We start from the raw sequence: 13,114 nt of genomic DNA, 5'->3' as shown, positions 1-13,114 counted from the left end.
GAAAAATCCAGAAAATACTGAAAAAAATCATTTACAATCTAAGGAGAAAAATGTAATAATAGAAACCAAGACAATCTCACAGAAAAAAAGTGGTTCATTATTTTAAAAAAACCTCCAGGAAATCAAATTAATAAAAAAATATGTTTCCTTTTTATTTCATGGCAAGTCAGAACATAAACAGACAAAAAATGCACTTGTAGAAAAAATAAACAACTCTCATGCACGTTTTCTGCTCTTCTGTGATGACTGACAATAATTTATCCCTTTCTAACTGACTTTCTGATTAGAGGCACTGGCTGAATACGAATACGCTTTCCCCAAAACTATTCTGTCTCTGAGCAGCTTGAAAAAGGCATAATAATTACTGAATAATATTAGAGCTAATGATATCGTTTGATGCCATTTCTCTGAACACATCAGTGAATAAAGCTGGTAAAATATCATTGCACCTTCCAGGATTATGAGAATGTTCAATATTCGAAGAGGTTTGTTGAAGAAAAACTGTTTCGGAGAGAGAAAAAAAAAAACAGAGGAGAAGTGGTTATTGCAATATTATTCACATGAATGCATTCAGAAAACACTTAGATTCATACTGATGAGTGAACTAACTTGTTCTGCAAAACAAAGCACTTTCGGTTTCAGAGTTCGACTGAAGTTTATACTTACATAGAAGCGATAATGTGAGACATCTGAGGGAACTGCCACGTTATAATGACCCATGGCCTTATAAACATTTTTACTGTGTTTGACTAAAACTCCCTGCGGCCACATGTACTCTTCTGTCCATCTGTAGAAAATAAACAAAGAAAAAAAAGGATTACATTTTACAAAAGTAAATTACATATCCATCTTTCCATCCATCTATCTATCCATCCATCCATCCATCCATCCATCCATCTTACAATAAGTACAATTTAGATAAAAACATATTACATAAAAGAAAAAACTGTTTAATTCAACGAGATGGCAAAACAATTTGGTAAAACTATGGTAAAATGAAGTCTTTAATAAAGTCTTAATTTAATTTGTGTAATTATTTTATTTCTGAGATGTATAAAATATTGATGGTATTTATCATGATTAAAAACATCAGGGTTTTTCCACCAAAAATAGATTTTTTGAAAAAAAAAAATAGACACACTTTTTTTTTTTTTGCATCTGAAGTTAAAACATTGGTACTACATTCACTCATTCATATTTTTGTCGGCTTAGTCCCTTTATTAATCCGGGGTCGCCACAGCGGAATGAACCGCCAACTTATCCAGCAAGTTTTTACGCAGCGGATGCCCTTCCAGCAACAACCCATCTCTGGGAAACATCCACACACACATTCACACACACACACTACTGACAATTTAGCCTACCCAATTCACCTGTACCGCATGTCTTTGGACTGTGGGGGAAACCCGAGCACCTGGAGGAAACCCACGCGAAGGCAGGGAGAACATGCAAACTCCACAAAGAAACACCAACTGAGCCGAAGTTCAAACCAGCAACCCAGCGCTCTTCTTACTGTGAGGCGACAGCACTACCTACTGCGCCACTGCCTCCCACATTGGTATTACAGTAAGTGATAAAAAAAAAAGCATAGCTGAAAACACTGTCTTATTTTTTTAACCAATGAGGTATAAGCACACAGACTTTTAATTTCAATCAGCCGGCCCCAGGGCTTCAATTTTCATCCCATACAAAATCGCAGCGTTTAAGATTCGATTTCTTTGAAAAAAAGTGATCTTCACTGCCTGACTGAGATACGATATAAAGTGGCCATCAGACCACACAATAAGCACTGCATTAAATTTTTTTTTTTCTGCACCATGTCTTGTCATGTTTTACGTTTTAACAAACAAATGAATGCTAAAGTCTATTTAACTGATTATTAGAATTACATTACAACATCGATGCTGTAAAAGGAACCGTATGAAAGTCAAAATAGTCACATAAACCTTTCACTGCAAGTTCATCGTTGGCTGAAACACACTAGCCGTGCATATAGCCCATTGTCATTTTATGCAAAAACATGCTCTAAATGGCAACATTTTTACCTTAAACCTAATGAAGAAATGCCATTATTAGTTTAGACAATAAAACAAACCATAATGTTTTACTCAAACACAAAACTATAAATCACAAATCTGTCAGAAATGAATCCAAGTGGCCTGTTAATTTTTCAATCGCTATTAAAACAAAACAACAAAAGTTTCTTTGAATATCAATTCAATATCAATCTGATCTCAAAGTGTTTTCAAAATTTATTGCAGCCAAAATAAAGTCATGCTTAAAACAGCTTGGTTTTCAAACTAATTTAAGATGCCATAAATAAATCTAGTGTTGATAGCAACACTAGAGAACAAATTAACATGATAAAACATGCAACACGATGCAGGTGCAGGGCCTTTAATTTGCACATCAAACCATGAACAAAAACTGAGCAGTTCACTAAAATGAGCCTCTTTCTATTAATGCATTTAATCATTTTGTCATTTCATTATTTATATATGCATTCAATGGTCACTTTATTAGGTACACCTTACTAGTACCGGGTTGGACTCCCTTTTGCTTTCAGAACTGCCTTAATTCTTTATGACATAGATTCAACAAGGTACTGGAAATATTCCTCAGAGATTTTGGTCCATATTGACATGATAGCATCACGCAGTTGCTGCAGATTTGTTGGCTGCACATCCATGATGTGAATCTCCTGTTCCACCACATCAAAAAGGTACTCTATTGGATTGAGTTCTGGTGACTGTGGAGGCCATTTGAGTACACTGAGCTCGTTGTCATGTTCAAGAGAACAGTCTGAGATAATTTGCGCTTTATAACATGGTGTGTTATCCTGCTGGAAGTAGCTATCAGAAGATGGGTACACTGTGGTCTTAAAGGGATGGACATGGTCAGCAACAAAACTCAGGAAGGCTGAGGCATTGACACGATGCTCAGTTGGTACTAATGGGCCCAAAGTGTGCCAAGCAAATATCCCCCACACCATTACACCAACACCACCAGCCTGAACCATTGATACAAGGCGAATGAATCCATGCTTTGATGTTGTTAATGCCCAATCCCGACCCTACCATTTGATTGTCACATAAGAAATCGAGACTCATCAGACCAGGCAACGCTTTTCCAATCTTCTATTGTCTAATTTTGGTGAGCCTGTGCGAATAAAGCACAACACAACCACCTCAAGGTTGGATGTGTTGTGCGTTCAGAGATGCTCTTCTGCATACCTCGGTTGTAACGAGTGGTTATTTGAGTTACTGTTGCTTTTCTATCAGCTCAAACCACTCTGGGCATTCTCCTCTGGCCTCTGGCATCAACAAGGCTATTGCGCCCACAGAACTCACGCTCACTGGATATTTCCACTTTGTCAGACCATTCTCTGTAAACCCTACAGATGGTTGTGCAAGAAAATCCCAGTAGATCAGGTGTTACTGAAACACTCAGACCAGCCCATTTAGAACCAACAACCATGCCACGTGCAAAGTCACTTAAATCACCTTTCTTACCCATTCTGATGCTCTGTTTGAACTGCAGCAGATCATCTTGATCAAGTCTACATGCCTAAACGCACTGAGTTGCTGTCATGTGTTTGGCTAATTAGAAATGTGCAAAAGCAGCAGTTGGACAGGTGTACCTAATAAAGTGGCCAGTGAGTGTGTATATATCCAGAAACACAAAATCTATCAACGACACACACACAAAAACAGTACACTAATGGGAAATTATGTGACGTACATGTGCTGGAGAACGTTTGAGCACAGCGACGGGTCCACTTTCTGCCAGCAGCCCAGATGAGCTGCAGCTTTATGAAGCAGGTCACAGTATCGCGGAGGTAGGAGGTGCCGCATCAGAATGACTGAAGTACTGACGGACACCAGGATGAACAGCTCACACGACCAGCGTTTATCTACATACTGTGTGCTCTATATAGACAGCAAAATACAAAGAAATTGTCATATATGCAAATGTATGTATGTGAATATACAGTTGAAGTCAGAATTATTAGCCCCCCCTTGTATATTTTTTCCAAAATTTCTATTTAACAGAGAGAAGATTTTTTTTCAACACATTTATAAACAATAGTTTTAAGAACTCATTTCTAATAACTTTTTTTTTTTATCTTTGCCATGATGACAGTAAATAATACTTTACTAGAAGACACTTCTATACAGCTCAAAGTGACATTTAAAGGCTTAAATAGGTTAATTAGGTTAAGTAGGCAGGTTAGGGTAATTAGGCAAGTTGTTGTATAACGATGGTTTGTTCTGTTTTTGACTATCAAAAAAATATAGCTTAATAGGGCTAATAATTTTGACCTTAAAATGGCTTTAAAATTTTTTAACTTTTATTGTTTTTTATTGTAGCCAAAATAAAACAAATAAGAATTCTCCAGAAGAAAAAAATATTATCAGACATACTGTGAAAATTTCCTTACTCTTTTAAACATAATTTAGGAAATATTTTAAAAAAGAAAAAAAATTAAAGAGGGCTAATAATTCTGACTTCAACTGAACTGTATATATATCTTCTTTTAAACATGCCTTTCAGTGACATAATTCGTATTTTTGATACATACACATTACTGCAATGGTTTGGAGTTTTGGTATAAATTAAATAAACGGCTATATTTTGTTTAGCAACCATACCAAATGCTTAAAAGTTACAGTAAAATTGTTATATTAACATTTAAATGCTGCTCTTTTGAATTTAAACAAATTTTAGTTCATGTAAATTCATTTAAAAAAAAACTACTTTTTCCAACATTGCTAGCAGCTTACATAGGAAAACACACTTTCGACTTACACTTTTCAATCATCAAATGACATTTTGCCAGAAGGTCATATGAACTTAATGAAAAGGTGTTTCAACAGAACCCATGATGCTCAAACCAAAGTTTTGCATTGTGGGCAGATTGAAAAGCCATCAATATGATATCTGGAAAAACTATTTGCATGAGTTGGTATAAATACCAAGGATGATTTTCGCCTCGTCTCAATCTGATCTGAATTTCTAAGCCACCTGCAATCCTCATCAAACAAACCTGTTCTCTCAGTCCATTGCTTGCATGTGTTTACATGTGTGTTTGTGTACAAATGACGCCCTGTCAATGTACTTACCTTGACAAACCAAACAGGTACGAACGCAACATAGTAGGCACTGAGCATGGAGCTAACCAGAACCTCCTTCATCCTCCAGTTGAAGTCCATCTTTAGGTACTCCACCTCTTTGCGGATGAGGTCAGGGGAGAGACAGCAGGCGTGGGTGGGCATGGGCTGGGCACTGTACAGCTGACTGGTGTGCTGTTTCCATGTCTCCTTCAGGACAGACAAATAGTCCCGCCCCCCTCGGCCCAAAGCAGCCGCACCCACATCTTTAGAACCAATGCCACTTAATGGAGACATAGATCCAGCTCTGCGGAAATCACAGCTGAGGCGGAAGAACGGGATGTACATTCCAAACCTGAGGGAGGAGGACATATAAACTGAAGTGTTAATACATACAGGTCTGTGTGTATGTCATTCACCATTAAATAATTGCATATTTATGGCAACTTATGTACATATAATGTATTAATAAAGCGATAAAGTTGCTACCTAGCTTAGTAAATGGCCTACATGTTAACAACCTATCAGTACTCAGTAACCAGTCAATGTAACCTGGCAACTACCTCAAACACAATACCTATTGTTAAATAAAAGGAAGACATAACCATCAACTACAACCAGTCAGAACACCGGCCAGAAAACCTTAACAACACCAAGCAAAATGCCAAACAACCCTAGCAACCACCAAGAAAACCCTAGTTAAGAGTCCAAATTTTAAAGTAAACAGCAAAAAACAACCAAACAGAGCTCAGGCTATCTATCAATTCATCCATCTATCTTTCTGTCTATCCATTCACATGACCATCAATCCATCTCTGCATCTATTTATTCATTTATCTGTCCATATCCATTATCTATTCTTTCTGTTCACTCATCCACCAATGCGTCTCTCGATCCAACCATCTATCCATCTCCCCAATCATCAATATGTCTTTCACTTTTAATGACATGGCTGTAACGGATCACAACCCAACGTTCGTAACACACATGACCTGACGCGGATTACTTTTTTTTAACTTGTAGATTAATCCAAATATTGTAACAATCGCAGAGAGATCGCCTCTCACATTCAGAAGATGAAGTTGTGTGGGTTTCTTATGAAATTAAAGGTTTTTTCTGTCACTACTCATTTAGCCTGCATTAATGCATTCAGTGTAAGCTGCACGATTAATCATTAGTATCGGGATCTCAACACCCAAGCAACATAAATTATAAATGATAGTGATTTGCATGTTTATTAATCCTTCCAATCGCTGCATTCAAATCTGTGTTTGAAAAACCCTAAAATCATAAAAAGGGATTGAGTCTTTAGTCTTTTAAATTAGTTATGAAGTTACAAACAGTCAAATAAGACAGAAGTACTGCGATAACAGTTTATAGTTTAGATCTTTTCAGGTAAAACCACTAATGATTATGGTAAAGATTAAAATCACTGTCATATGCATTTAACTTGACACTCAAAAATGAAAGTTGTAGGCAGCAATTACATTATTTAACCAAACAACCAGCCATCAAAAATATGCCACTGAATAATTCTTCAAAAATGAGCTTCAAAAAAGTTTTGAGTGAATAATTGAATCATTTATTGAAAATGAGACTAAAACAAATATGGATTGTACAAATTATAATGTTAGATTTATATACTTAGTGTTATCAGCAATAGTATTATGAATATTTTACAATTATTTGTATTTTATTTAGCTAATTATTTTTTATATATATATATATATATATATATATATATATATCCCTTTTTAAAAAGAGTTTAGAACAAAACAAACAAAACAGCAATAAAATAAATAAATAAAAAAACAGACATTTTTAAAGGAATATGGAAACAAAAAAGAAAAACAAGTGTAAAGGTCACTGAATACAATCTTATTTACATTCGTATTTATCGTTGATTAAATGTTGTTATATAAAATTTGTCAAAGATCAACAAGCTCCAAACATATATATCTTCAATTCATTTTTAATAAAATTACAGGTTCTAAGTTCTGTTATTTAGTTTTTTTAATAATAATTTTTTAGGGGTATTCATCTTCACTGATAGGACAGTAGAGATGTACAGGCAGAAAAGTGTGGAGAGCAGAGAAAGGGGAAATGATCAGCAAAGGACCTCGAGCCAAGAATCGATCTCGGGTTGCCGCGAACACCTCTGTGCTATATGTCGACACACTAACCCCTAGGCTATTGGCGCAGACTACGTTCTGTTTGTTAAAATCAAAAGTGTCTTGCAGTACTGCTTTTGAAATAAATGGAAAGCAAATGACGTTTGTCTCTTCCCCTTTTTGGCTGATTCGAAAAATGGTCTGATGGTCTAAAAAACCCTAATGTGATCCGAGCCACAAGATTTGTGATCCGTTACACCACTACCGATGACAATAGCTTATTATATATTAATAAAAACATGAAATAAATTAGACGTAACTCAAAGTAAATTTTGTATGCTATAAGTTAGTTGTATATTATTTAACTCAATTTAATTTTACAACATAACTGTATTACAATTTAACTTATTATTTTTAATGTTGTTTTATTTGGATATTACTTTAAGTGCACAGTAATACAATTATTCATTTTTCTATTCTATCAGAAACATATTACCAATGGGAAATGAGAGTCTGTATTACTTACCATTAGGGAAATAAAAACTTAACGGCACCTTAGCCAATCAAATAAAGGGATCTCGTCTTCTTCCCTGCATTCCACCAAAGTAGCACCATTTTTTTTTTTGGCTAAAGTGCTTCCCGCAGGCTTTGATTAAATTCAGTGGCTCAAATAACATTCAGCGTGAGCATCAAATCAAATATCCTCAGATGCTCTTTTATAAACCAGGCTGAAAACAATTCGTGCATCGCTGCATATATAATATCCATAGGTCTGTTTATCCATCCATTCATCCTTTGACCCATCATTCTAAGGATATTTCCCTCTGGCAGTCTTATTGAAGAGCTTAAAAGTCCTGCAAACTTACAGCTTAAAAATCATTTCAAATTTTTAGACAAAGCAAGATTAAAATTTGGCTTGACGAATAGCATGAATTCTTGATAAGACTGGATTTCACCTGAGAAATATGGCTAAATTAAGCATGCAATTGTGACAGCATCTTAACACATCAGAATTACAACCAGCAGATGTGTGGATTATTACTTACGGATAGCAGAGGAAGAGCAGGCTGAGCACAGAATACGTCTTGAAGAGATAAATAAGTGAACGACACAGACTCCATCCTGCAAGAGTCAGCACGGCAAAACGAGCCGTCACCAGGAAGACAGAGTGCGGGAAGGACAACTTCCCACTTTGTGATGCCTTCGGAACAAAGAAAAAGAAATGTTGCACCACTCAATCCTTTTTAAAAGCATTCAGAGAAAAGCAGATGATGTACACTACCTCTTTTACAATGGCAGCAATTAGCCTGCGTGCCAGCACTATGACGGTGAACACCAGCATATTATAATCAATGAGGTGAAAGTTCTGCAGAGACAAAATTTTTTTATTATTAACAAAAATGAAGATCAAATACATTCATGGAGTTAAACTGTTAGACATGCATCTCACCAGAGAGGTGTGTGAAGGTGGGTGTGAGGGAGGGTACCACCACACGGTTTTGTAGATGTTGACATAATGCACAAACAGAGCTATAAGATGGCACGCAAACAGGTGGAGCTCAAACAGGACGTTCTTGTCCATGGAGAGTTCTGGAATCTTGCAGTGCTTCAGTGGCACGACTGTCTGAGTGGCCAACGGTGGACTGGACATGCCCGTTCCAGATCCATTTCTGATGAGCACACAGATTTGAAATCAGCAGGAGACATTAGCTTTGATTTCATCCAAAGATGCGAATTAAACTTATGCGCAAAACTGGAATATTGCATACAACATTCGTGAATAAAGAACGGTTTACATCCAATGACTAGGCCCACACGGAATCTGCGCGCGCAGAATTCAGCAGATTTTTAGCCCATCGTTGTTTCTGTTCATTTACTTGAGCAAATGTGTGTACATTTATAGTTATTCAGTTTTTAAATTAATTTGAGTAAAATTATTGACTAAAATTTAAATATTTATAAGATTCATTAACAATACAATTGGTAAAGTAATATTTAATGTCTTTTAGTAGATATATTATATAAAAGTTTGCTTTACCAAATTAGGTGGATCTAATAGGATTTGAATTGTAAACATAAAAGATAACAAGGTATTATTTTTTATTTAATATATTAAGTTTAGTTATGAAACTCTTAAAATCATACCGCATATATTCGCAGATTTTTAACAAAATTCTCAGCAGAAATAGCAAAAAATGTCCGCAGATTCTGTCAGGCCCTACCAATGACTTAAGGAGGACAAATTCGTCACTTCCTTATTACTGACTCAAAATATCAAAAAGAAAAATAGTAATAATAATAATTTGCTGTGGGCCTTTGTTCTAATATAATGAACTACTTTTGCATCATAAGATAATATGCAATGAAGGTGTGGTGGCTTTTAGAGGTTGCAGACTGCTCTTTAAGAATGCAGCCACTCAAGAGTGTTTTGGAGGTAATAATACTGAATAACTTGATTTTACAATTAATCAAAACAGCGTTTCAGATATTGTGTAATGTGGTCAGTTCATTGGTTTGTACATTAATGCTGTCGCATCACACAATATTTAATAAAATAAATAAATAAATCACATCACTTTTTTAAAATGTATTCTGTAAATGTGTTTCCATCATTCCATCTTAAACAGTTATGCACATAAATGTCTGTGCATTTTCAAAATGTATGCACATCTAGTCGTTCCCTTTAAGCATTATTCATGCAATATCCCAACATGCACATAAATAGGTGGATGGAAACATAGCTACTAGTACATTAAGAAATGATGGCATCATAGCAACAGAACATTCCTTTATCATTTGTATATTATTAACCTCAAATATGCCCTCACCTGGTGCGTGACCTCACACCTGTCACAGGTGAGCTAGTGGAATGGTTTCCATTGCCAACGGAGCCTGTATCGTTGCTCAGAGGAGAGCGACAATATGTCGTTCTATTCGCTCCTCTTCTTCCTCCGGCCATTCCAGATCCGCTCTTTCCTCCACTCAATTTTTTGCACTTTTTAGTTGGTCACACTCCAGACACCTGCAGGAAGACAAATCACAATTGCATGACCAAGTGGCAAGGAAAGATATGCACAAAATTAGTTTATGGACGTATTGTTTTATGCTTGAGAAAGGTGTTTTGTTTCTCTAATGCCGAATTCAGACTACATGATTGATGACTGTAAGTTATCGTGTCACGAATGTTTTCACACTGCATGACTATCGGGGCTAGAGTTTTGTCGATGCTCTATTTACACTGCAGGATGGATCGGTGACAGGGGGTTTCACACTGCATGACTTTACAATAGGAAGAATCGCCGACAACTTCGTTTAAACTAGGTCTCACAACCAAACACACGTAGTATATCTTTACTACATAACGAGAAAGAAGCTGTTAATGGGGTAGAAAATGTACATATTTGCTCACCTGGGTTTGAAGGGAATTAGCAATTTCTCCTCAACTTTTTTCTTTTTTGACCCTGTTGTGATATTGCTCACGACACGTCAAGCAGACACAGGTGCTCCTGCCAAATTTACACTAGTTTTTCCTCCATTTCTGGGGTCTAAATAAACTGAAAAGGAGCGCTTTTAACTTCTCCCTCAAGCTCCCGCTGGCCTGCAGATACCCACAGTAGTGAATGCTGCTCTCTCATTGGCTGTAGGTGATCGACGATGTTATTTTCAGTCAAAAATAATTTCACACAACATGATTTGAATCGCCGACAGCTCCAGATATTTAGCATCGGCGATTCTCTCAGATCGCATCTTTGATAGTTCACATTGTCTGATTGTTACTGATGTGAACGAGCACCAATTTGCCGGTGATTTTAGGAATTTGTCTGCGATTTCTCAAAACCTGTCGGCGAGTCAAAATTAGGGCTAAAATAATGCAGTCTGAGCTCAGCATAAGGCTGCATTTAAGTGATCAAAAACACAATAAAGATTAAATACCCAAAATATTATTACTTTTTAAAATAAATGCTTTTAATTCCATTTTAAAATGTAACTTAATCTTTAATTTGCTTATCCTTTAACATGCTGCAATAGTGCTGAAGAAACTTTTTTTATTGAAAACAATTGTGCTGCTTTATATTTTTGTGGATATTTTAAGATTCCTTGATGAACAGAAAATGAAAAAGAACTGTGTTTATTCTAAATGAAAGTCTGTGTGTCACTGTGACTGCTAAACATAACAGCTTTTGAACAGAAGTGTATTTTATATTGTTCAAGATATTTTTAAGATATGCTTCTGTCAGAAAAGTCAGAGTGAAAGCTCCAGGATTTTGATTACTAAATGACAATCTTGTTTAATTACACAAAATTAAAGTTCGACCTTCTAACATGTGCTTTTTGTCCTCTTTATTAATGCTTATAACATCTTTGTTTTTATTACAGGTTCTTCAGAAGCTCAGAATGTTTACTGTATCTGCACTATTCAGTAGGAATGCTGTCTGTGCACAATTTGCAACTTGTGCACAGACAGCACGCAAACTTTATTTGTGGATGAAAGATTTGAAGATGACTGACTACATTTGCTATTTTTTGTAAGCAAGCTTTTGTTTTGCTTAAATGTGAGGTATCAAACACCTGCATCTCAACTATTTTTGTTTATAAATATGTTAGTAATTAGATGGTTAGAAAACTGGTCTTTCACTCAGTCGAAAGAGTCACGTCTGATTCTTCCAGCCATGTGTCATATAATATTGTAACTGGAAGTTGCTTTCACATGAAGCATTGGAACATTTTAGATGCACTGTACAACCTTTTATGGCAGCAATTGTCAAAGTGAGAAGAAGTTGTGAAGACTCGGATACGTTTTACTGTACATGGACTTCTGCACTTTTAGCTTTGATGCAAGATGTCTCTTGTGCAATTTACTTCTGACTGCCTGTACATTATGGTCATTGCATCAGCAGATTTATACCCATGCAATCATAGAAGACAGCTCCATCCCACTGGTCTGCACAGTAACGTTTCACTCACTGACAAAAGACTTACATGCATGCAGCACTATTGCCTTGCCAATGCACGTGCCACAGTGGGATCTCACTTTTGCCAACCAAAACAATGAATTTGTGTTATGGTACGTGTTTAAAGGGTTTTTTATTACGTTTAAACGACAAAACAATATTTCCTGATGCCTGTGGTGTTTTGCAGCCCTGCCTTTATTGATTAGCAACTTTTGCGGAAGCATTACTCTTAACATGTAGGTCGAAAGACATTACGCGTTTTTGCCTACAAAAGCAAAACTGCATTACAATGCAACAAACACTGCTCACATCTGGGTGAGTTTTAACGCTCACACCACTATATGCATGCTCGAATACATTACTGCGGCCTAGCACTGTTGCATTTGCACACAAGCTATTTTCAAGAAATCGCATAAAAATGACTCTTACCGCTTTAATCCACGGAGTTTTGTCCAGATAAGGCGACTGTATGATATAGGTTGAAACACATCCAATACTTGAACAGAGAATTAATTAATTACTTGGGATCGTAAAAGGTTTGTTTAATTTCTGACAGTAAACGAGGAGGGTTCATTCTGTTGATGTTGTACCGTACGCGCGCACGCACGCGCGTGGGGAGGAGTCAAGCGTGCGTGCTTGCGCGTTCACTGTATGAGATCAAAGCGCATTATGTGTCTGCGCCTCGGGCACATACATTACATTTCACAGAACCGGTTTGGATTGGTTTATGCATGCATTGTTTATGCAAACGTATTGTACTTACCTTACGGGAAAAAAAACAGAATGGCAACTGAGCATTGCCAAATATAGTCATGATTTCTTTACAACAGTGTGATAATATTTTTTTGCAGTGCACCTTACTTCTCTTACCACTTATTGCAATAAAACTAAACTTTATTGCCATATTCTTCTTTATCTATTTGCACCATATTATTCATTC

The 13,114-nt window shown here is 36.3% G+C and overlaps 1 protein-coding gene across 2 annotated transcripts; it reads right to left on the bottom strand.

The window, feature by feature from the left end:
• Nucleotides 1–127: 127 nt before the first annotated feature.
• tmem39b (transmembrane protein 39B) lies at nucleotides 128–12,771 on the bottom strand. Of its 2 annotated transcripts, none has more exons than XR_015504947.1 (9): nucleotides 12,604–12,771; nucleotides 10,051–10,244; nucleotides 8,673–8,892; nucleotides 8,505–8,588; nucleotides 8,269–8,423; nucleotides 4,691–5,466; nucleotides 3,742–4,018; nucleotides 667–787; nucleotides 128–501 (listed from the first exon to the last, which is right to left on the bottom strand). XR_015504947.1 is itself a non-coding variant. In NM_199860.1 (9 exons), the coding sequence occupies exons 2-9, from the start codon at nucleotides 10,179–10,181 to the stop codon at nucleotides 268–270; spliced, it is 1,476 nt and encodes a 491-aa protein (NP_956154.1). In that variant the 5' UTR covers nucleotides 10,182–10,244; nucleotides 12,604–12,769; the 3' UTR covers nucleotides 132–267. The 2 variants fall into 2 exon arrangements, 1 of the variants encoding a protein (NP_956154.1); NM_199860.1 differs by having other exon boundaries at nucleotides 132–501; nucleotides 3,742–3,929; nucleotides 5,124–5,466; nucleotides 12,604–12,769.
• Between the last annotated feature and the right edge of the window lie 343 nt (nucleotides 12,772–13,114).

This window comes from Danio rerio, chromosome 13, assembly GCF_052040795.2.
Source record: "Danio rerio strain M-AB ecotype USA chromosome 13, GRCz13ab, whole genome shotgun sequence".
NCBI classification, from domain to species: Eukaryota; Metazoa; Chordata; class Actinopteri; order Cypriniformes; family Danionidae; genus Danio; species Danio rerio.
The sequence above is the reverse complement of the archived record's forward strand: the minus strand, read 5'-3'. Positions and strand labels throughout refer to the sequence as shown.

Excerpts from the sequence above, each read along its gene's own strand:
- tmem39b (NM_199860.1), bottom strand. The coding sequence starts at position 10,181 with ATGGCCGGAGGAAGAAGAGGAGCGAATAGAACGACATATTGTCGCTCT. Across the intron at positions 5,467-8,268 it reads CTGCTCTTCCTCTGCTATCC|GTTTGGAATGTACATCCCGT; the intron begins GTAAGTAATAAT and ends CTCCTCCCTCAG. Across the intron at positions 3,930-5,123 it reads TACCTGTTTGGTTTGTCAAG|AGCACACAGTATGTAGATAA; the intron begins GTAAGTACATTG and ends CTGTCTATATAG.